This window comes from Hyperoodon ampullatus (genome assembly GCF_949752795.1).
Source record: "Hyperoodon ampullatus genome assembly, chromosome: 12".
Classification (NCBI taxonomy): domain Eukaryota; kingdom Metazoa; phylum Chordata; class Mammalia; order Artiodactyla; family Ziphiidae; genus Hyperoodon; species Hyperoodon ampullatus.
Window position 1 is genome coordinate 6,995,086 of NC_136925.1, and position 24,512 is coordinate 7,019,597.

At 41.8% G+C, this 24,512-nt stretch overlaps 1 protein-coding gene across 2 annotated transcripts in view; it reads left to right on the forward strand.

Moving 5' to 3' along the window:
• Positions 1 to 2,310: 2,310 nt before the first annotated feature.
• TMEM30A (transmembrane protein 30A) overlaps positions 2,311 to 24,512 on the forward strand; it is a gene marked incomplete at both ends in the record, with an annotated part of 42,616 nt that continues 20,414 nt past the window's right edge. For both annotated transcript variants that reach the window (XM_079716573.1, XM_079716574.1), the window contains one exon: positions 2,311 to 2,547. In XM_079716573.1, the coding sequence (XP_079572699.1) occupies positions 2,311 to 2,547 (237 nt within the window). The remainder of the gene's footprint in view (positions 2,548 to 24,512) is intronic.

The following is a 24,512-nucleotide window of genomic DNA, read 5'->3' on the forward strand; positions in this document are numbered from 1 at the left end:
TGCTGTGCTAAGAATTTGAGAGATGATGACATCACATAAGCAAGTGAGTTATCTGCCAGATAAATAGTAGATTGACTCACCTCCTGAGACTTGTAGTCATTTTGACAATACATTTAATTATAAATTATGAGGCCCAAACACTGTTTTAGTTCCCCTTCCCTTAGCTCACCTTCCAAAAGGAGTAACTATAGACAAAGCCTTAAAGAAAATAAATGTTGGGTATTTTTTTCAAATGATGTGACTTACTCTCTGCTCTGGATTTCAAAGATGCCAATTTAATGTGGGTTATATATAATTAAAAAAAATTTTTTTTTACAAATATATACTTATTGCAGAAATTTTGGAAAATACAAGATTGCAAAGTAGAGAATAAACATTCTCCATCTGGTCACTGGAGGTTACCACTATTTACTTTTTAGATGGGCTTTATACTACATACCTATGCTACTTTGGTATTATGATTTAGTCACTTTTTGTATCATGAGTATTTCCTTGGGTCATTAAATACTTGGTAGTTTTAAAGTGTCTGCACAGAATCTTATTTTATAATAATGCCATACTTTCTTGAGGTTTTTTGAATTATCCAAAGTAAAATAAAGAACTGGCTATTGAAAACTGGCAGGTGTGTAGCAGTTGAATAATGCTGGTTAGCCGTTAAGGTGGCGTGTTGCAGTGCAGAGTGCTTGGCTGTTTCCTGTTTTCTCCTGATTGCTCGTGTGTAAAGATGCCTTGTCGAGCAGAAACAAATGGCTGTCCAGTTTATTAAAATGCCTGACAGCTGCACTTCCAGTCACCTGGGCCTTGAATATAAATAACAGAGCATACAGCGAGCACATGTAGCGATGATAAATACACCTTTTATTTTTCTTCATCTCTCCCCCCAAAATGGTAAATCTGATCATCTTCACACATGAACTTAAAATATGGAAAATGTTAAGGAGGCAAACAGATGGCTCGTAACTTTGTAAGTACTTTTAATATGGTGTATCTTCTTGCTCATGAATATTCTGTACTATAACCATTGTTTCTGTAGTTCAATTAAAATGTTTTCCTGGTGTTAGCTTTAAAAAAAAAAAAGTAAAATAAAGAGTTACAGCTTATTACAAAATACTTCTTAACGACCTGAATAGACATTTTTCCAAAGAAGACATATAGATGGCCAACTGGCACATGAAAAGATGTTCAACATTGTGAATCATCAGAGAAATGCAAATCAAAACCACAATGAGCTATCACCTCACACCTGTCAGAATGGCTGTCATCAAAAAGACCACAAATAACAAATGTTGGCAAGGATGTGGAGAAAAGGGAAGCTTCCTGCACTGTTAGTGGAAACGTAAACTGGTGCATCCACTGTGGAAAACAGCATGGAGGTTTCTCAAAAAGTTAAAAATAGATATACGATATGACCCAGCAATTCCACTCCTGAGTATATATTTCCCCAAAATGAAAACACTAATTTGAAAAGACACATGCACCCCTGATGTGCAGAGCAGCGTTATTTACAATTATGTACCAAGCTGTAGACACAACCTAAGTATCCATCAACACATGAATGGATCAAGAACAGGTGGTATATATAAAATGGAATACTACTCAGCCATAAAAAAGAATGGAATTTTACCATTTACAACACCATGGATGGACTTGGAGGGTATGTTGCTAATTAAAATGTCAGTCAGAGAAAGACAATACTGCGTAATATTGCTTATATGTGGAACTTAAACGATAAAACAAACTAGTTAATATAACAAAAAGAAGCAGACTCAGAGAGCATGGAAAACAAACTAGTTTGTGATCAGTGGGGAGAGGGAAAGGGGCGAAGGGCCGGCAGCTGCGTGCGAACCGAAGCTTCCGCGAGCGGAGCGAAGACGCGCCTGTGGCGCAATGGCCGAGGCCTCTTCGCCCCACTCAGCCGGGGCCTGGCAGGCGCCAACGCAGCTTCACGCTCTAGGGACAGACGCCCTCACTTTGTCGTCACAGGGCCGATGACCAGGGGGCGTCCGCCTTCTCCCTCCCCCTTCTACCCTCCTCCCTTTTCCCCTCCCCTCGTCCCTCAGGATTCTCCCTCCTTCCTCTCTCCCTCCCTCTGGCGTCCCCAGCCGAGTCCCGCTTCCGGTCGGCGGCAGTCTGCGGAAGGATGTCCCGCCTCTTCCGCCTTTACAGCCGAGGTGGCGGCTGCGGCGGCTGCGGCGGCGGCGGCGGCGGCGGCGGCGGCGGCGCCTGCGCCTGCGCGTCTTCTGTCAGGGTCAGAAGGCGGGTCAGCTGGGCGGTCCACCTGCGCGTCGCGGAGCCGCGCCCTGGGGGTCGATGGCGATGAACTATAACGCGAAGGATGAAGTGGATGGTGGGCCCCCGTGTGCTCCCGGGGGCACCGCTAAGAACCGGAGACCGGATAACACGGCCTTCAAACAGCAACGGCTGCCGGCTTGGCAGCCCATTCTTACCGCCGGCACGGTGCTCCCCACCTTCTTCATCATCGGCCTCATCTTCATCCCCATTGGCATCGGCATCTTCGTCACCTCCAACAACATCCGCGAGATCGAGGTGAGCGGACGGGAGGCAGCGGCGGTGGGAGTTGGCGCCGCCGGGGAGCGGGGTCCCCCCGCCGGCCCCACTCCTTCCTCGGGTCCCGGGGCTTGACAGGCGGGCCCCGCCCTCCCCCACCTTCTTTCTTCCTCAGTTTCCTCTTTCTCTTCCTACGGGTTTTCTGAATTTGCAGTTTTGCCCGCGCTTCCTCTCGCTGTTTACCGGGTTAGAGAGGGAATGAATGTTTAATGCAGAGTGTGGGTCGGGGGAAGAGCGCCCCTTTCCTGGGCGGTGTGTGTGGTTTTAACCTCCAACGGCGGTGGAAAAAAGAAGCAAAGAAAAAGAGAAGTGGAAAGAAGTTATGTGGAGATAAAACGCCAGGAGAGTTGACACGTCCAGAGTGTCGTTACCTGTGTGGGGATTATCCCGGGACACGGAGATTAACACCTTGGCCATTGTTGGGGAAAAGACCCAGAGTCATAGAGGCATTGATGATTTTTATGTCAAGAAGCTGTCATGTTACCAGATCACATATTAGGACGTGTGACCGAGGTGTGTACAGTACCTTCTGAGTTAATAGATGCTTTTAGTTATAGGGCACGAGGTAAAAGGTAACCTGAAACTTCAGTTCCGGTTTTGCCTTTAGGCTACATTGATTAATAACCATGCCCTACATTCGCCCTAGTTTTTTTCCCCCCCAAACTTAAAAAAAAAAAAAAAGTCAACAACCGTAACACAGAGAATAATTTGTGAATTGTCTGCTGAACATTTTACTTTTTTTTTTTTTTTTTTTTTTTTTTTTTTTGCTGTACGCGGGCCTCTCACTGCTGTGGCCTCTCCCGTTGCGGAGCACAGGCTCCGGACACACTGGCTCCGCGGCCATGGCTCGCGGGCCCAGCCGCTCCGCGGCATGTGGGATCTTCCGGGATCGGGGCACGAACCCGTGTCCCCCGCATCGGCAGGCGGACTCTCAACCACTGCGCCACCAGGGAAGCCCTGAACATTTTACTTTTATAAGACGTGTTAGAGAAACTTGGGGAAGCATGTTGACTTTTGTCAGAGAAACAATCATAGTATCTTCATCCATCTGCAGTGGTGAACATAGGTTGATACAGGTTGTAAATACTTTGTGTAGATGTCCAGTATTAAACATCTGCTCATCCACTTTTCTTGAATATCTGAGAAATATTTTTATCTGTTCGAAAGGGAAGGGGCTGGTACAAAGTTCTCTTGATTGCTTCTGTTCTATCAGATTGTGTCATTTTTTTCCCCTCTAATTTTATTAAATACTTAAAAATTATGCATGCTTTTTAATAGGGCTTTCAAAGCAATTTTATTTCAACTACAGGAATAGGCATACTTTCCAGTTTAATTCACAGTGTTACCTGTAAAAGCAAAATCGTTATATTTTTTAATTGTACAGTGCTCATTTCTGTGTTATAATAGTAATAAGAATTGTACAATATCTATAGCCTAGTTTTTAAATCTTTTACTAAAAACTCATTTTCAGTTTAATAACTAAAGAAAGTAACACAGTATTTTTTTTTTTCAGCATAAAGTTTGGTTTTATCATTTTTATCTCCTAGTAGGTCTTCAAATGTAGTACTTCTTGTTCTCCCAACTCTACGAGGACCACACATATCAGGATGTGAGCAAAGTGGTGTAATACAAGGACCATGGGCTCTAGGCAGGAGTCAGGCAGAGCTGGGTTTAAATTCCAGCTCAGCCACTAAGTAGCTCAGCTTATTGGAAAACATAATCTCTCTGAGCCTCAGTTTCCTCACCTGTAAAATCGGTAAATAATGCCTATCTTGTGAAATGTGAGAATTAGAAACAATATAGATAATATTCCTGCCACTAAGTTTGTACAATAGTTACTATTATTGTGCTGACCCCGAATCAGGAGATGAGAAATGGAGTCAGAGGGGTTGGTATTTGCTAGTAAGCTAGAAGAGTATTGTAAAATTGAGACAGAAACCAAACCCAGATGTCTTGATTTTCAGTCCTAAGCTTTCACACTACACTAGGACCCTTACTGCAATGTTAGTAATTAAGTAGAAGAAAATTTAACATTAGAAATTTCATCATCTTATTTAAACTTCTTAGGATTTTTTTTTTTTAAGATTTTTCTGATGTGGACCATTTTTAAAGTCTCCATTGAGTTTGTTACTATATTGCTTCTGTTTTCTGTTTTGGTTTTTTGGCCACGAGGCATGTGGGATCTTAACTCTCCCACCAGGTATTGAACCCGCACCCCCTGCATAAGAAGGTAAAGTCTTAACCACTGGACTGTCAGGGAAGCCCTTGAAACTTCTTAGGATATTAAGATGAAAGTAGCAATAGTTTGGAATTTTATATGATGAGTATTTACTAAATTATCAGAACTCACCTTCTATAGATATTTACTATACTATGAAGATAAACGTTTACTTTCTTTAACACTTTCGGATTCTGAAATAAAATACAGTTCTTCACACCAAGTAGTTGGTGAAATGGAAATTTCTTTAAAAAATTTTTTTTAAATTAATTTTTATTGGAGTATAGTTGCTTTACAATGTTGTATTAGTTTCTGCTGTACAGCAAAGTGAATCAGCTATATGTATACATATATCCCCTCTTTTTTGGATTTCCTTCCCATTTAGGTCACCACAGAGCACTGAGTAGGAAATTTCTTAATTAGTTCTCATGTATAGAATTCTGATTTCAAGTTGCCTGAAGAGTCTTCTGCAGCTTGATCTAGTTAGAAGGGCACTAAAGTTAAGAGTCAAGGCATTAGAGTTGAAGTCCCAACTTTTACTCCCTAGTTTGTGATCTTAGGCATATTTTTGAGTCTCGATTTTCATTTTACTTGAAGAGCCAAAAGATTCAGACTAGGTGGTCTCTAAGAGGCTGTTCAACTCTAATATTCTGTGACTTCCAACTTTAATGTGATTTAAAGAAAAATGCTGCATATTCAAATTTTATCACCTTTGGAACCAGAGGAAATGAAAATTAGGAATGATTAGGAATTTTGTACCATACAGTTATGCAAATAGAATAAATTTTTAAAAATTTGTTGATTATGTGGGGAATTCGTTCAGAATTGGGTCTGGAGTTATTAGAAAAACCTAGGGAGCTTTCCCAAAACACACATGCGTGTTTCCGACTGCCGTCCACCCTTTGTCAGCCACTAGTTTAGTAATAAAATATGTTGAGGGTTATTAAAAGTAAATGTGTAATGAGAAGTTCTTGGCAACGTTCACTTCCATACTATAAGTTGCTCACAGCTCTTTAGCCTATTGCCTCATTATTGAAAATTTTAAGAACTTGTATTGCTGTATTATCAATACATCAAATTACTAGGCCAAAGGAGACTTGTCCAATCAGAATGCTTTTTTAAAAAAATTTATTTATTTATTTGTTTTTATTTTTGGCTGTGTTGGGTCTTTGTTCTGTGTGCGGGCTTTCTCTAGTTGCAGCGAGTGGTGCGCGGGCTTCTCATTGTCGTGGCTTCTCTTGTTGCAGAGCACAGGCTCTAGAGCGCAGGCTCAGTAGTTGTGGCGCACGGGCTTAGTTACTCCGCGGCATGTGGGAATCTTCCCGGGCCAGGGATCAAACCCGTGTCCCCTGCATTGGCAGGCAGATTCCCACCCACTGCGCCACCAGGGAAGCCCCCAGAATGCTTTTGTAATATAGCTTAAAGTGCTAAGATCAGAAATCCAGACTTTTTAGGTATAAAAATCAGAGGGTCTTCATCCTTTTCCCAGAAATTTTATACTAAAAAATTACTACTCTTGTAAAACATGTTGGACTCTCCTAAAAAGGGAGTAAAAAAGGTATTTAAAATTTTTAATGCTTATATTTGGAAGGATATCTCCTCCCCCCATTAGGTGTATATATCTTGTTTAGTTGGTTTTTAGATTTTCCATAATCTAATAAAGTTATTAGAAAACTAAAGTTAATTTTATCATTCATAAGAAAATATTTTAAATATTTAATATCTCGTTAAGACTAAGACTTAATATCTTCATTTATTAGCAGCAAGGAATGAATATTTTCTGTAATTTGGCAATTGCAGGAGTCAGGCACATCTTTCTACCATAAAGGTAGTGTTTTTCTAGTTGAGGGCCCTTGTTGGTGAGGCAGAGATATTAATTGAATGGGGCTAACTTGAAACAGGTAGGAGGTATTCTTAATTTTTGCAATTTCACAAATTTATCAGTGTGAAGTTATATAGTTGTAAATTTTTTTTGAAATTAATTAACTTATTTTTGGCTGCGTTGGGTCTTCGTTGCTGCGTGCGGGCTTTCTCTAGTTGCAGCGAGCAGGGGCTACTCTGTTGCGGCATGCGGGCTGCTCCTGGCGGGGGCTTCCCTTGTTGCGGAGCACGGGCTCTAGGCACGCGGGCTCAGTAGTTGTGGCACGTGGGCTCAGTAGTTGTGGCTCGCGGGCTCTAGAGCGTAGGCTCAGTAGTTGTAGCGCATGGGCTTAGTTGCTCTGCGGCATGTGGGATCTTCCCGGACCAGGCCTCGAACCTGTGTCCCCTGCATTGGCAGGTGGATTCTTAACCACTGCGCCACCTATATAGGAAGTCCTATAGAGCTGTAAATTAATGGTTAGGATCAGGTGAGGACGTTATTCTGGGTGATAGTCAGTATAAACTTAAAACTAAACATTTACTTCAAATTAATATTGCCAAAGTGTTCAACATACATTTTCGTCAAATTTTAGTGGATTAGGCACTAAAAATTAGACAAGTGTAAAGATTTTAATAGTCAAATGGATTGCAGTTGCTTAGAAGTTGACTTAGAAGTTGACTCTTGGAAATTAAGAGGTTTGTGGTGTTAGTGTTATTATTTGCTTCTCATGTAACTTTAGTACTTAGGGCAAGGCACGACCAAGTAAATATGGCTAGCCAGACCATTTTCGTGAAGCCAGGAACTGAGAATGGTTTTACAGATGAACATTTGCAATTGAGTTTGATGACAGGGAACACTAACTTTGAACTCCGATAATGCGAAATGTTACCCCCCCAAAAGAATTTTATTCTTACCAGTAGATCTGTGTTACCAGAAAATTGTACACAATTGTTATTATATGTTGAATTTCATCAATAAAAGTTTGTGCAAATTTGTTTTCTTTCTGTTATATAAGAACCTACAAATATCCTCTTGGTTTGCAAAGCCTAAAATATTTACTTTCTGCCTCCTTACAGAAAAGACTTTCCTACCCTTGACTTAGAGTTTTTCGGGCCTCTCACTGCTGTGGCCTCTCCCGTTGCGGAGCACAGGCTCCGGACGCGCAGGCTCAGCAGCCCAGCTGCTCCGTGGCATGTGGGATCTTCCCGGACCGGGCACGAACCCGTGTCCCCTGCATCGGCAGGCGGACTCTCAACCACTGAGCCACCAGGGAAGCCCTGACTTAGAGTTTTAAAGAGACATACTGGTAAATTTAGCAGTTGTTACAAAAATAGCAGTGTTTAACTTATACATTCTGATCCTCAATAATCTTTTCAAGGTAAGTGTAGTGATTACTGATAATTGCTTGTGTTCTACCTTCTTTGTACAAATAGATGTAGAATATCTTAGCTGAATTTACCATTAACCTTGGCACAGGTAATATCATTCTTCATTTCTTTGTCACAGTCAGATAAAGTTGAAGGAACTAAAGAAAATTGTTTTTGAGATTTTTACCTTAATTACCTTTTGTCTTCATTAGAGCCTCTAGAAAGGACAAATAATTCTTTTTTATTTTTATCTTTTATTTTTTAATTTTTATCTTTTAAAGATAAATTCCTTAGTGTGGAATCAGTTCAAAGGGGTACTTAAGAATGCCGTTTTAAATTTAATCTAATTAATACTTAAAATGATTTACCTTATTACTCAGCATTTTGTTGAGCGACCTGTTTAGGTATTATATTGATTTCCTTTAAGACAGATTTACATTCAAAAATGGAAGTTCTCCAGTTCTTATGCAGGGTAAAAATGGCATGTCCTTCAGATTCCTCCTTTTCCACCGCATTAAATTCAGTCAGTTTCTTAAGAATGGGATGTATTTTTAGAATTACTAAGAAGAATTGCCAGTTCGATTTAGGAGAGCAATTACAATGGTAGCAGAACAAAGTTGAGAAATATGATAACTCTTAAACTAATCCAGTCGTCTCCATCTGTTGTTCTGTTTTGCCTCTGGCTCTTTGTGTTTTGAATTTAAGCTATTGGCAGGTCTCCAGTTTATCATTGTATTCTGCACTGTGCCTTGTATGCTTTTGACATTTAACAGGCATTAATTTTTAAAAATAAGGGAACTGTAGTTCCTCTCCCACCTGGCAGCCTCTTTCTTTCTAGGATAAGTTATGAACTATTATCTTTAGTATAAGCTTTTTTCCCCTACCTTTATTAAGGTTACAATTGACAAAAATTGTATTTACTTACAGTGTTCATTGTGATGGCTTGATATATGTATATACTGTAAAATAATCACCATAATAAAGCTAATTAACACGTCCATCACTTCCCATAGTTACTCTCTTATTAAAAAGACAAGCGAGGGCCTCCCTGGTGGCGCAGTGGTTGAGAGTCCGCCTGCCGATGCAGGGGACGTGCGTTCGTGCCCCGGTCTGGGAAGATCCCACATGCCGCGGAGCGGCTGGGCCCGTAAGCCATGGCCGCTGAGCCTGCGCGTCCGGAGCCTGTGCTCCGCAACAGGAGACGCCACAACAGTGAGAGGCCCACGTACAGCAACAAAAAAAAAAAAAAAAAAAAAAAAAAAAAAAAAAAAAAAAAAAAAAAAAAAAAGACAAGCGATAACAAGTGTTGGTGAGGGTGTAGAAAACACGGGACTCTTGTGCGATGTAAATTCGTACAGCCATTATGGACAAGAGTATGGAGGTTGCTCAAAAAATTAAAATATAGAACTGCCATAAGATCTAGCACGTCCACTAGGTATATATTTAAAGGAAATCAAATCAGTATCTCGAAGAGATACCTGCACTCCCACGTCCACAAACTTTGTTTTTATACCCAAGTGGATTTTATTACAATCTGGACATTAGGCCAGGCTGCCCTTGAATTTTAGCTCATGAAGGATATAGTGGTCTTTTGATGGTAAAAACTCACAGACTGAGTTAAATTTATCAAGATTTTTTTTTTTAAATGTATATTTTATTTATTTATTTATTTATTTATTCATTCATTCATTCATTCATTTATGGCTGTGTTGGGTCTTCGTTTCTGTGCGAGGGCTTTCTCCAGTTGTGGCAAGCGGGAGCCACTCTTCATCGCGGTGCGCGGGCCTCTCACTATTGCGGCCTCTCTTGTTGTGGAGCACAGGGTCCAGACGCGCAGACTCAGTAGTTGTGGCTCACGGACCTAGTTGTTCCGCGGCATGTGGGATCCTCCCAGACCAGGGCTCGAACCTGTGTCCCCTGCATTGGCAGGCAGATTCTCAACCACCGCGCCACCAGGGAAGCCCAAGAGTTTTAATCAACATTGAGCATTTTCTGTATGTAAAGTGCTGCTCTGGCCATAGTGGGCGACAGAAAAAAGTTTGTGGACAGGGACTCGTTTTTTTTTTCCTTCCCCCTCAAACAGAGAACCCTTCTTAAGGTACCTGAACCTGGAATCTTTTGGGGGGAGATGAAACATACATATTAAAGGAAAACCAAGCATTGCTAGATGAGTGGCACAGACAGAAAGAATATGCCTTAGTGGTCCAAAAGAAGACAATATTGCATCTGTCTCTAATAACTATGGAAGACTTTGTGGTGGAAGTGGGCTTTGAGCTGGAACTTGAAGGATAAACAGCACTTCTAAAGAGGAGGTTGGATGCATTCCAAGAAAGGAGATTTATATGAACAAAACTGTAGTGGCAGGAAATCAAAAGGTGTCTAGAGAAAGTGGAGTAAGGGTAAATAAGCTGGTGCCATGTTGTGGATAGACTGGGTATTTGATAATGATGAAACTGTCTAACTTAGATTGGGACCTGAACCCACGCGCCGGAACTCGAACGCAGCCAAAACCCAGACTGAGACTTGAACCCATGGTCTTTTAACTGAGGTCACACACCCGGTCTCAGGACTTGGGAGTGGGCTTGGGGGAAGCACACCCCACAGACAGAGTGTGGGCCATCTCAGAAGGCGAGAGCGGCACCAGGGTATGGGGTGGTCAGTTTTTATAGGGGTGGGTAATTTATTTCATAGGCTAATGAGTCAGAGGAATATTCCAGCTATTTTGGGGAGGGAGTGGGAATTTCTAGGAATTGGGCCACTGCCCACTTTTGGACTTTTGTGGTCGGCCTTGGAACTGTCCTGGCGCCTGTGGGTGTGTCATTTAGCTTGCTGATGTGTAACAGTGAGTGTATACTGAGGCTCAAGGTCTAGTGGAAGTCGACTTGTCCGCCATCTTGGATCTGTTTGGTTCTAAATAAGTTTATGTTGTGTCCTTGGGCTGTGTCATTCTTTTAAAGGTTGTGCCCTACCCCCTTCCCTCCTGTTTCAATGAGATGATGGTGTCCACCGTAGAACGGCTATTAGAAGAGCAGTTAGATCTAGGATGTGTTATGAAAGTAGAGCTAATAGAATTTTCTCATGTAGTGGATGTGTCGGGTGTGAGAGAAATTGTAGAATCAAAGATAACTCTAAGATATTTTGGCCTGCATTGGAAGGATGGAATTGTAATTTTGTAACCAAGCGAGGGCTTGTGTGCCTGGTTACAGAAAGACAAACTCTGACAGCAAGCATTTGCAGCAAAGTGTAGGGGTTTATTTGCAGGGTGCCATGCAAGGGCATGGGAGACAGGCCTCAGATCCACTCCAACTCGGTCTCTGAGTTAGGGATGTTTTAAAGGGGCAGAACGGTTTTGGGAATCAGGATATCTTTGGTTTACAGTTCTCTGGCCAGGTGGTCCATGGCTTGGGGGTCTGTAGGCTCATCTTGCCCTGGAGACACAGCCTGAGTTTGTGTGTTAGTGATGGTATCTACAACAAAAATTTTAGTACATGAAGGATTTTTTTTTTTTCAAACTCCAGTAGAAGGCTGATCATTTTATTGAGTGCAGTGACTTTATGAGGTAGGCGCTATTGTCCCTGGTTTACAGCTGAGGAGACTACAATTTTTTTTTGTTTTTTTTTTTAGAAGATGTTGGGGGTAGGAGTTTATTTATTTATTTATTTTTGCTGTGTTGGGTCTTCGTTTCTGTGCGAGGGCTTTCTCTAGTTGTGGCAAGCGGGGGCCACTCTTCATCGCGGTGCATGGGCCTCTCACTATCGCGGCCTCTCTTGAGGAGCACAGGCTCCAGACGCACAGACTCAGTAGCTGTGGCTCACGGGCCTAGCCTCTGCGCGGCATGTGGGATCCTCCCAGACCAGGGCTTGAACCCGCGTCCCCTGCATTAGCAGGCAGACTCTCAACCACTGCACCACCAGGGAAGCCCCAGTACATGAAGGATGTTATCGACAACAGCAATCTTAGTCATCTGACTCTGGATGGTTAGTGTTCACTTGGCACAGAATTGAGGTCAGAGGGGACAACAAAGGGAATAAAGCTTTGGAGAGAGAGATTAATCATAAACTCAGTAAGGGAACACGGTTTTAGGGAAACTCGGCTTCAATTTATCAAGATGGGGAAGACTGTAGAAAAAGTTTTCGAGTGATAGTAGGGGGTTGGGGTGTGAGAATCTGAGTAAAGAGTTCTGTTTTTAACTTGTTACAATGAGATGCCTTTTAAACATCCAAGTCGGAAATAATGAGTAGACAATTGAATATATGAGGCTAGAGTTTAGGGGGAAGGTTGAGACTGGGTTTAAGCATTGAGGATTCATCAGCGTAGATGATATACAAAGACATAAGACGGAATGAAGTCAAAAGAGTGATTATAGGTCAAAAAAAGTGAGAACATCCAAAGAAAGCCCTGAGTCACTCCAGTGTTTATAGAAGTTGGGGAGATGAGGAGGAACTAGCACGGGAGACTGGAAAGGAGCAGCCAGCGAGGCAGGTGAAACCCAAGGGCAGTGTGATGTTCTGGAAGCCCATGTCAGGGTGGAGTGTGTGAGTAACCATGCCCAGCACTGATAGTTCACGAAAGTGGAGGACTGAGGGCTGGCTTTTGAGTTTACCGCATGAAAGGAGCAGTCCTGCAGTGAATGGTGTCACTGTCCACATGGGTTTTCAAGCCAGAAACTCTGGAAGTCTACCTACACTTATCATCCCATCTCTAGGCGTTAAGTTCTCTAGGTTTTACTTTCTCTCTCTCTCTCTATATATATATATTTTTGTGGTACGTGGGCCTCTCACTGTTGTGGCCTCTCCCGTTGCGGAGCACAGGCTCCGGATGCGCAGGCTCAGCGGCCATGGCCCACGGGCCCAGCCGCTCCGCGGCATGTGGGATGTTCCCGGACCGGGGCACGAACCCGTGTCCCCTGCATTGGCAGGCGGACTCTCAACCACTGCGCCACCAGGGAAGCCCTCTCTATATTTTAAAAATCTTTTTTCCCATTACTACTGCCTTTTTCTTAGTTTATATTCTTAACATTTCTCATCTGGATTATTGCAGTAGCATTCTTTTTTTTTTGTTTTTCGTTCTAGTCTGGCATTTTCTTTAGTCTTTCTGCATGTTACTGCCAGAGTGATCTTTTAAACAGCCTAATCTGAATCTTTCATTCTCTTGCTTAAAATTTATTGTATGTCTCCCTGTAGCATTCAGGATAATGTTCAAAACCCTTAATGTGGAATGTAGCTTTCTTCATGATAGGCTACCTTCTGTTTCTCTGGCCTCATCTCCTGCCACTCCCCTGCCCTTTGCTCTAACCATAGCAAACTGCTGTCGTTTATGGGATGTGGCATGCTGCTAGATCTACCTGAAATGTCCTTCCTTTTCTTGTTCTACCATGGTTTTCAAATTTCGTTCCTGTCAACACTATGGAAAGTCTTCCCTGATTTCTCCCCTTTCCATTTTCAAGGAAAATGATATATATAATACTGCAAGATCAAACATGTATAACTATGATATCCATCCATATCTGAAGGCAAACAGATTTGCTTATTGAACAGTAATTCAGAACAGTAAAAAATTAGCAGACAAGTTTTTTGGCAAATGCTACAAGCAGAAGAGGGATGATGATGATTTTAAAAATGGCAGAATTTTTTGATGCTTATTTTAGACGGAGGTACTGTTGTATACTTATTAGTTCTGAAAAGCTGGAAACCATAGACCAACCTCCAATTACATGGATTTGTAGTTTAATTTCTAAATTAATTAAAATGTAAGAATGATTATGTGACATTTCATAACGTTGTGCATCACTATGCTGAGTAAGTTGGCTATTGTTCTAAGCTGTCAGGTCTCACATTATATACAATTATATTTAACTTTGAAAACGTTTTTAGAAATTAATTTTTTTTCCTTGATTTTTAAAACGATAGAATGTCCTTTTTCTTTTCCCTTTTAAAGAACTGGGATGAAGTCTCAAAGCTTGATTTGTACTGGAAGAAGTGAGAGTCAAGTTCACGGATACTAAGCATATTGCTGAGGAAGAATTGACAGAACTTGGGTGCTGATTCCCAAGAGGATGCCAAGACTTTGAGCTTGGATGCTTGGGACAATGGTGGTACCATTTATAGGCATCAAAAGACCACAGTTGGGCGTGAGATTATGGGGTTCAGGGGATCATCACTGGTGATTTTTTTTAAGTAAAGTTTTTAGTGACGCGTAATGCACACCCCTCACTCCCTGCCCCAGATAACAAATCCCATGTGTCTGACTTAGTTTTGGAAAGATCACTGTGGATTTGAAATAGAGAGAGATGGTAAGAGCTTCAAGTGGGAAGGAAGAAATGCAACCAAATGAATACATCTAGGGATATGAAAATGGGACTGGGGGGTGAAAATGAGACCAGTGATGGTTCAGAGAGGAGAGTGTAATGTATGAAATATGGCACGAGGTTAGCATGAGGTTATCGTCAGAGAGTAGCACTGGAGACAGAGGTAACAGCCACTCGTGCTGGAACATCAGTTACCTGACTATACAAAAACAGCGTTTTATATGGAGAAGACCATGCATTTCCTTACAATAAAAGCCCTGCTTTACTCATATTAACTGCGCATCTGTTCCTTTGATCTGCCCTAGTACATAGATCGGAGCGTAATTAGCAAAGCCCTTTTCATCAGTTCTGTCCTAGGCAGTTTCTATAACTTGATACTTTTGTAAGAGTTTTAAGGGGTAAACTACAACTTCAGGTTGGAATTTACTTCTTCATTTGTAGAGATGCATTAAATGCCAGATATAAAAACTTGGTGTATGTAAATTTATATTATAAACTTCTATTTCAGATTCAAAAAGTTAAGATGGTGCTAGAATGACATCTACCTATCATAACAAAGTTGTTTTTGATCTGTATTTTAGGTGAAAACTCTGAAGATTTGGTAGTACTGTTTAAAACATCAGCATATTCATGAACGGTGCCAATTTTATTTTTAAAATATAATGTCTTTTAAATTGACTTCCATATTTCTAAATTATCGTGTGGCACCTGTTGTTCAGGATTAACGAGAGGCAGCAGCTCAGTCTGTGGAAAGAACAGCAGCTTCGGAGCGAGACAGATACGATTATGTCACTGTCGTGGGTTGAACTGTGTCCCAGTGAAGGATGTGCTGAAATCTTAACTCCTAGCACCTGTGGATGTGACTCTATTTGGAAATCGAGGCATTGCAAATGTAATCAAGATGAGGTTCTTCGGGTGGGCTCCTATCCAGTGTGACTTGTGTCCCTGTAAGAAGAGACAGGCACAGAGGGAAGACGATGTGAAGACGGGGACATGGGGAGGACTGTGTAACAGCAGAGACGGAGGTGGTGTGATGCAGCTGCAAACCAAGGAATGCCGGCCACTGCCAGAAGCTAGCAGGAGGCAAGGATGGTTTCTCCCCAGAGTCTCAGAGGGAGAGTAGCCCTGCTGACACCTTGAATTCAGACTTCTAGCCTCCAGAACTGTGAGCGAGGAAATTTCTCTTGTTCTAAGACACCCAGTTTGTGGTATTTTGTTTCACCAGCCCTAGGAAACTACTAATAGTCACATACTAGCTGATTGGCTTTGGGCAGTCATTTAACCCCTGAATCTCAATGTCTCTGTAAAAGATTAAAATAGTTCTGGTATGGAGTAGACATTTGGGAAATAATAGCTAGTTTTTCTATTGCTATTCTTTCTTCAAAGATAGTTTACCTTTGTATATCACCTAATTCATTCATTTATCGTTTCCACCTGTGAGCATGAGACTTACTGATTGAATTCGAAGTAAACATCTTTTCTGTGGCTCCCACTCAGATTCTTTAACCTACAGAAACATGCAGCAGATTTCATGTGACCCATAGAATTTTGTTAGGATATAAAGGATTGAGCATGTTCTATAGCTATCAGTTTAGAACTAAGCTTTTGATTTTTTTTTTTTTTTTTTTTTTTTTTTTTTGTGGTACGTGGGCCTCTCACTGTTGTGGCCTCTCCCGTTGCAGAGCACAGGCTCCGGACGTGCAGGCTCAGCGGCCATGGCTTACGGGCCCAGCCGCTCCGCGGCATGTGGGATCTTCCCGGACCGGAGCACGAACCCGTGTCCCCTGCATTGGCAGGCGGACTCTCAACCACTGCGCCACCAGGGAAGCCCAAGCTTTTGATTTTTTAAAAGCTGATCTTCAAAAATAAAAGAGTGACTGAATTAAAAAAAAAAGTTCAACTCTTAACTTTTAACAGGCTCTAAATAATTTAAGTATGTGTCGACTGAAGAAAAACCCATAACCTAAAAGCTGGGAGTTAAGTTTTGTTTGGGGATCTTACTGAGGACTACAGTCCAGGACACAGCCTCTCAGCTCTGAGAAACTGCTCCGAAGAGGTAAGGGAGGAGTTAAGATGTGCAGGAGTCTTTGCTGGACTAATCACAAAGAACAGGCATCCAAAGTTAATGATTTTAGTGCTTTTCTGTGTATGGGAAGACGCAAGAGTCTGGGCTCACTGAAATTATACCTTACATGTGCATCGTAACTATCTCGGGCCAGTATCTAAAACACAGAATGCTTCCTGTTTTTTTTCCATCCTGAATCTTCCCTCAGGGTGCACCGTTGGTGGGCAGCTGTGATGGCTAATGGCTTGATCCTTGTAGAGCTGGGATGGGGGCCATATTCCCTGTCCAATGTGTATGTTTATTTCTTTCCTCCACCCCCTTTATCTGATGAGCTTTTTTTTTTTTTTTAATTTATTTATTTATTTTTGGCTGTGTTGGGTCTTCGTTTCTGTGCGAGGGCTTTCTCTAGTTGTGGCAAGCGGGGGCCACACTTCATCGCGGTGCGCAGGCCCCTCACTGTCGCGGCCTCTCTTGTTGCGGAGCAAAGGCTCCAGACATGCAGGCTCAGTAGCTGTGGCTCACGGTCCCAGTTGCTCCGCGGCCTGTGGGATCTTCCCAGACCAGGGCTCGAACCCGTGTCCCCTGCATTGGCAGGCAGATTCTCAACTACTGCGCCACCAGGGAAGCCCTGATGAGCATTTTTTTTTTTTTTGGCGGTTTGCGGGCCTCTCACTACTGTGGCCCCTCCCGTTGTGGAGCACAGGCTCCGGACGCGCAGGCTCAGCGGCCATGGCTCACGGGCCCAGCCTCTAAGCGGCACGTGGGATCTTCCCGGACGAGGGCTCGAACCCGTGTCCCCTGCATCGGCAGGCGGACTCTCAACCACTGTGCCACCAGGGAAGCCCTGATGAGCATTTTTGAAGGGAATTTTTCTTATAGATGTATTACCAATTTAATAAAAAAGAAGCATTTTAAATACTTTTTAAAACGTTCAGTACTCCACAACATCCTGCTGTCTTTTTGTGCCTCTTTTACCATTCCTCTCACTCTCCCAGTCAATCAATGCCCACCTTCTTTCCTACTCGGGCCTGGGTTATACAAATTACCTTGTCTACAGACAGAGTAATCTCTGTGGAAAATTCAGTGTTGTCCCTCATGTTTGAGCTTTGAGTAGGAAGCAGTGTAACTTGCATTACTTCCTCTGAGGCAAGAGCGTGGACCACGGCTCAGCCTCTACAGCCTTTTCTTTTTGCCGAAGATCTCCGAGTAACAAAGCAGGGAAGTTGGCTGCTGTCGTGCCACACCAGCGGCGTCAGCGTGACTTATAAAACTAAAGAATCTGCTCTAGGCCCCTAGGGCAAGGTTACCGTCTTGACCTTCCTGTCCCCTCACTCCTCTGCCTTGCCTGATGGTAACTGCACGAGCTTCCTGGTGGCTGCTGAGGTTACTGCACCTCGTGTGGGCAGCAGTGTTGGTGGAGGGTGCTATCTCCAGAAGCTTCTGATACTGTCGTTTCTAAGAATTCTACAGCAGTACTGGGATGGCCTTTTCCACAGCTCTGTCCCCAATTTGTCACCTGGACTGCAAAGCCACACTGCTCTGGCTTATAGTGGCTCGTCACAAAAGCTACCCCTTTAGCTTCGACTCTGCAATCCAGTTCCACTTTCCCGGTTTCTGAGACCTAGATTTTCCTTATTACTGGTTGCCAACTGTTTTATAAATGGACACTGTAGAAAAATTAGGTACCTTAACTGGAGAACCCCTGATTGATGACCAGATCTTTAACTCAGAACTTTGTCCTAAACTCTTGTATCCTGGGTTTGTTCCTGTGCTGAGCCCTCAGTTAGAGATCGTCCCTCTTGGTACTGTCTCCCTGTAGATGACATCCACTTGTCAGCCCTCGTGGAGAAATTTGCTAGATACTGGATTAGGTATGTGTTTCCATAGTACCTGTACTTCTTTTATCAAAACACCCATTCCATCTTAGTGACCGTGTTCTGTATTAGACAGTGAGCGCCATGTGGTTAGGTATTGGCTTGAGTCCCTCTTGCCTGGAACACACAGACATTCAAGTAAATATTAAGTTAATAAGTGATTCTTTCCTTGACAGGGTATTCAGGAAGAAATCAAAGTCTTGTTACCTTAGACTTTTTAAAAAATCTGTTGTTATATCAATACAAGTGTTTGATTATGTTAGCCTCCCTGTCTCCATTTCCTTATTTCCTTTTATTAATTTTAATTAAAAATTTTTTGGCTGCGTTGGGTCTTCGTTGCTGCATGCAAGCTTTCTCTAGTTGCGGTGAGCAGGGGCTGCTTGCTCTCCGTTGAGGTGCACGGGCTTCTCACTGCGGTGGCTTCTCTTGTTGCGGAGCATGGGCTCTAGGCGCACGGGCTTCAGTAGTTGTGGCTCATGGGTTCAGTTGCTCCATGGCATGTGGAATCTTCCTGGATCAGGGATTGAACCCGTGTCCCCTGCATCGGCAGGTGGATTTTAACCACTGCGCCACCAGGGTAGTCCCATTGCCTTATTTCCTGCAGGACATTTTTAACACTCGGGATTATTTAGCTTTCAGAGGCTTTGTTGTCGGCAATATTAACCCACTCTGGGTAGCTTACAGGGGAAAGGGATTTATTGGAGGAGACTGGGTAGCTCTCACACAAAATAGATGGGAGGTCTAGAGGACCAGGTTTGGAGACAGGAGGGAAGGAAGGGAAGTTTGGAAGCAGAAACAGTGGCTCAGATGCCACAGCTGCTGTTGAGTTCCCTGCTAGACTTCTGCTGCCGCTGCTGAGCTCATCACACCCACTCCTCTCCCATTTATATGGAGATTTAGTTCTCTAGTCTCAATCGGGATTGATGTATGTATGCTTTTGTCCTGGCTCCTGGGGTTAGGGAGAGGAAGGACTCGTTTATTCCCTTGGCTTCTGAAGTGGAAGTGGGAGCCCTGCCTGCCTCTGAAACTGTCCACCAGGAGAATTCCCCAGGGCTTGGAGGTGTGTTTGGGTGCTGGGCACCCAAATTAACAACAACAGTAAGCACAGTTATCCCCCAGATTTTTCTTCATTCTTATAATCTGCAGGCGTTTAGTTTGTATATCAGAAAGGATGGTATGTTCATTGTGCAAGAGGACATAGGATGGTGGAGAGAACAGAGGTTTTGGAGAAAGGCAGAGCTGGGTTCAAATTCTTGCTGCGTGATCTTGGGAAAATTACTAAACCTCCCTAAGTGTCAGTTTCCTAGGTTAAAATGAGGAAAATAAAAATTAACTTTTCAGGACTACGTTTTAATGAGATGGTGTGTGTTAAGTGCTTATAATGTCTGACACTTAGTATATCCATTCAATAAACAGTGACCAGTAAAACAAAGCATGTAGTTACGGATCTAGTTTACCTTTTAGTGTTGTCTCGTTTCCTTCCAACATGAAAACTCTCTCCACAAATCCAAAGTGTTTATGCTCGTCATCCTTAAATGTACCTGTGCTCTCTACCTCGTGCTTCTCCATATGTCGCCTTTTTCCATCCTTTTTTTCCTTTTAATGGCTCAGTTCAGATCCTCTTCTCAGTGAGAAAGTGCTAGTCCATCTAGTACTTACTGCCCTCTTTGCTGTTCAGTTTAGCACTTAATGTTTATAGTCATTTTCTTTGTGTCTGTGCACTATCTTTGATAGTCTTCTGGAGGGCCAAGGGGACTGACTATGGTGGTGAAGAAGGAGTTTAGTAGAAGGAACATTGGACTTGCAGTAAAAAATCCTTGCTTCTAGCGTAGCTCCAGCTACTGCTGTTCGTGTATCCTTGGGCAAGTTTCTGAATGTTCTCTTTATGTAAAATGAGGATAATACTATAGGATTTTAGTGAGGATCAGATTGTGGAATAGAAAGGGCCGTGTAAACTGTACCGACTAAGTATAAGATATGATTACTTTTGTATCTTCATGTCATGTCTTGCACATAGTAAGGCTTAAAATGTTAATGACAGTTTTTTTACTTTCAGAATTTCCTGGAATCAAAAGACATGCAATTTTTTGTACATTTAAAAAAAGTATAATTAAAAAATTATGATGAGAATGTTATAGCTATTCTTTGAAGTATAATTTAACATTCAGCAATAATTCGTGGTTTCAAAAAATGTTCAGGTTTAATATACTGTAGTATAATTTATTAGATTTCACATTCCGTCGTATTATTTTTGTTCAGTTAAGTAAAGAATATCTTTGCTTAATCACAACTGATGATCTGTCTTTCCTCCTTTGCCCTAGAAAATAATTTGAAAGAGAGTGGTTTAAGAGGTTTCTGTTCAAAGGCAAACAATATGGTAATAGACCCAGCTGACAACTTTTTTTTTTTTAATCCTTAAATTTGACTTAGAAGAGAGAGAAGATGTGCAGAAATTATTAAATTTAAAAAATCAAAAAAAATTTAATATATTTTAACATAGATTTTTAAATATAGTTGATTTTTCTAAATGTTCTCATGTTTTCTTTCATCTTGTCAAAATCATAAAAGTTGGCTTTTAAGTGCGATATTGTGCATGAATAAGCCCTGGGTGGAAAGCTGTGGCCCCACAGGTTTAGTGAAAAATTATATATGTTTTATCTCTCTTCATTTAGGAGACCTGTTTTTTTAGCTTGTTTTAATTACGTGCCTAGCTTCTCTTAGATATTTGCAGTGAATGAAAATTTTCTCTAAACAAAGTTTCATTAGTAAGCAAGCTTTGATGGAGGACATTTCAATAGGTTATATCAGAATTTGACAAAACCAAGTTTTATTAAGCAGTTTTGTGGTTTTTGAAAAGCAATTAGATGTAATTTTTTTATTGTTTTATAAAAAATTTTATTGGAGTATGGTTGATTAACAATGTTTTGTTAGTTTCAGGTGTACAGCAAAGTGATTCAGTTATGCATATACATATATTCATTATTTTTCAGATTCTTTACCCATATAGGTTATTACAGAATATTGAGTGGAGTTCCCTGTGCTACCCAGTAGCTCCTTGTTATCTATTTTATATATGGTAGTATGTGTATGTTAATCCCAAGCTCCTAATTTATCCCCCCTGCCCCATTTCCCCTTTGGTAACCATAAGTTTGTTTTTGAAATCTGTGAGTCTGTTTCTGTTTCGTAAATAAGTTCATTTTTTATCATTTTTTAAATTAGATTCCACATATGAGTGATATCATATGATATTTGTCTTTCTCTGTCTGACTTACTTAGTTTGATAATCTCTAGGTCCATCCATGTTGCTGCAAATGGCATTCTTTTGTTCTTTTTTTATGGCTGAGTAATGCTCCATTGTATATATATACCACATCTTTTTTTTTTTTTTAAGATTTATTTATTTATTATTTATTTATTTTTGGCTGTGTTGGGTCTTAGTTGCGGCACGTGGGATTTTCACTGAGGCATACAGGATCTTTTGTTGAGGTGCGTGGCCTTCTCTCTAGTTGTGGCGTGTGGGTTTTCTCCTCTCTAGTTGTGGTGTGCAGTCTCCAGGGTGTGTGGGTTCTGTAGTGGTGCATGGGTTCCAGAGCGCTTGGGCTCTGTAGTTTTGCGGCACATGGGCTCTAGCTGAGGTGTGTGAGCTCAGTAGTTGTGGCACGCAGGCTTAGTTGTCCCGCTGCATGTGGGATCTTAGTTCCCTGACCAGGGATCAAACCCGTGTCCCCTGCATTGTCAGGTGGATTCTTTACCACTGGACCACCAGGGAAGTCCCTATGTACCACATCTTCTTTATCCATTCCTCTGTCGATGGCCATTTAGGTTGCTTCCATGTCTTGGCTGTTGTATATAGTGCTGCAGTGAACACTGGGGTGCATGTATTTTTTCGAATTATGGTTTTCTCTGGGTATATGCCCAGGAGTGGGATTGCTGGATAATGCGGTAGTTCTATTTTTAGTTTTTTAAGGATCCTCCGTACTGTTCTCCATAGCAAGAATAGGTACAATTGTAAATTGTACCAAGTTACATTGCCACCAACAATGTAGGAGGGTTCTGTAGATGTGGTAATTTGATGCTCTACTTTCTATATACATGTTTTAACCTTTTTTTTAATTATGAAAAGAAATTGAATATCCATATATAAAGTTTAAATGTTCAGCTTCAGAAATAAAGATTAGTTGGCTTTTTTTTTTTTTACTTTATTAAAGACAATTAATTAGGGTTGCTAATGATAAAGTTCTTATTTATCAAGAGAGTGATAAGACAAGTCATAGTCTGGGAGAAAAAATTGTTGAAAGGCATATCTGATAAAGGACTGTTACCAAAATGTACAAAGAACTCTTAATAGTCAATAAAAGAAAATGGAAAACCCTATTAAAAATGGGCAAAAGGCCTGAACAGATACCTCACCTGACAATATCTTAGTCAGCTTAGGTTGCTATAACAAAATGTAAACTAGGTGGCTTAAACAACGGGGACTCATTTCTCACAGTCCTTGAGGCAGGGATGTCCAAGATCACGGTGCTGATAGGTTCAGTTCTTGGTGAGGACCCTCTTTCTGGCTCGCAGATGGCCACCTTCTTGCTGTGTCCTCACCATGGCGTAGAGAGAAGGAGCTCTGATTTCTTTTCCTCTTCTTATTAAGGATACTAATCCCATCATTGGGGCCCCACCCTCCTGACCTCATCTAAACCTAATTACCTTCCAAAGGCCTACCACCAAATGCTATCATACTGGGGATTAGGTCTTCAGCATAGATTTGGAGGGAGAGGAGACACAAACATTCAGTCCATACATTCTGCCCCTGTGCTCCTCAAATTCATGTCCTCCTCACATGCAAAATACTTTCATTCCATCATCAGCCCCAAAAGTCTCAACTGGTTCCAGTATCGACTCTAAAGTCTAAACTGTCTTCTCAGTATCATTTTAATCAGATATGGGTGAGACCCAAGGTATGATTCATCCTGAGGCAAAATTTCTCTCCAGCTGTGAACCTGTGGAACCAGATGTGCTCCCAAAATTCCATGGAGGGACAGACATAGTATAGACACTCAAATTTGAAAGGGGAAAAAATGAAAATAAAGGGGTGATGAGTTCCAAGCAAGTCTCCAAAACCGAGCAAGACAAATATCATCAGATCTTAAGGCTTGAGAATAATACTCTTTGGTCTGACACTCTGCCTTCAGGACCCACTGGGGTAGAAGTCCTGCCCCCCGAGGCTCCGGATTGCTGCCCTCTGATCTGTTGAACTCCTCCCCCAGTATGAACCGAGGATGTAGCCCTGATGGTCTCGAAATCACCTTTGGGATCATTCTTCTCATCTTGGAGAATCAATAGCACATTCTGTAGATGAATGGCTGTATGGGCCAGTCCTGTAGGATCTAAGCAAGACCCTCAGCTTTCCTTCATTTTGTCCCTTCTCTTTCCCCTTCCGTTCACACTGGCAGTGTTTCTGCTGGAATGGCTGATTAGGTCCGTGGTTCAAACCCACGCTAATCTCTTTATCGAATGGTTGTTCAGCTACACCTTAGTATTCTCTTCAGAACAAGCTTTCTCATTTTTTATAGTATGGATAGGTTTGAGAATTTTCCAAATCATAAGTTTTGGTCCCTTTTTGCTTAACATTATTCCTTATTCCATTTGTTTCTCTCTTCTTCCATTTTACTATAAGCAGTCAGGTGGAACCAAGACACTCTTTGAACACTGTGCTTGGAAATCTATCTAACTATCCAGTTTCATCCCTCACAAGTTCTACATTCCACAAAACACTAGAGCACACTTCAGCCAAATTCTGTGCCACTTTATGACAAGGATCACCTTTTTTTCCATTGTCCAATAATGTTCCTCATTTCTGAGTAAGACCTCACCAGGATGGCCTTTTACCGTCTATATTTCAACCAATATTCTGATCACATTTATTTATTAATTCTCTAAGGAGAAGGAAGCTTCTTTCTAACTCTCCTCATTTCTCTCTGAGATGTCACCAGAATCACCTTTAATGTTTATATTTCTAGCATGCATCTCAAATCTCCAACCTCTAACCGTTTCCCAGTTCTAAAGCCACTTCTTTTTGAGTACTTGTTAAAGCAGCACCCCACTTTTCAGTACCAAAATCTGTCAATTTGGGCTGCTATAAAAAAAATAATATAGACTACAAGACTTAAAAAACAGACATTTATTTCTCACAGTCTTAGAGGCTGGGAAGTCTAGATCAGGGTGCTTGCAGATTCAGTTCCTTCAGATTCTTCACCC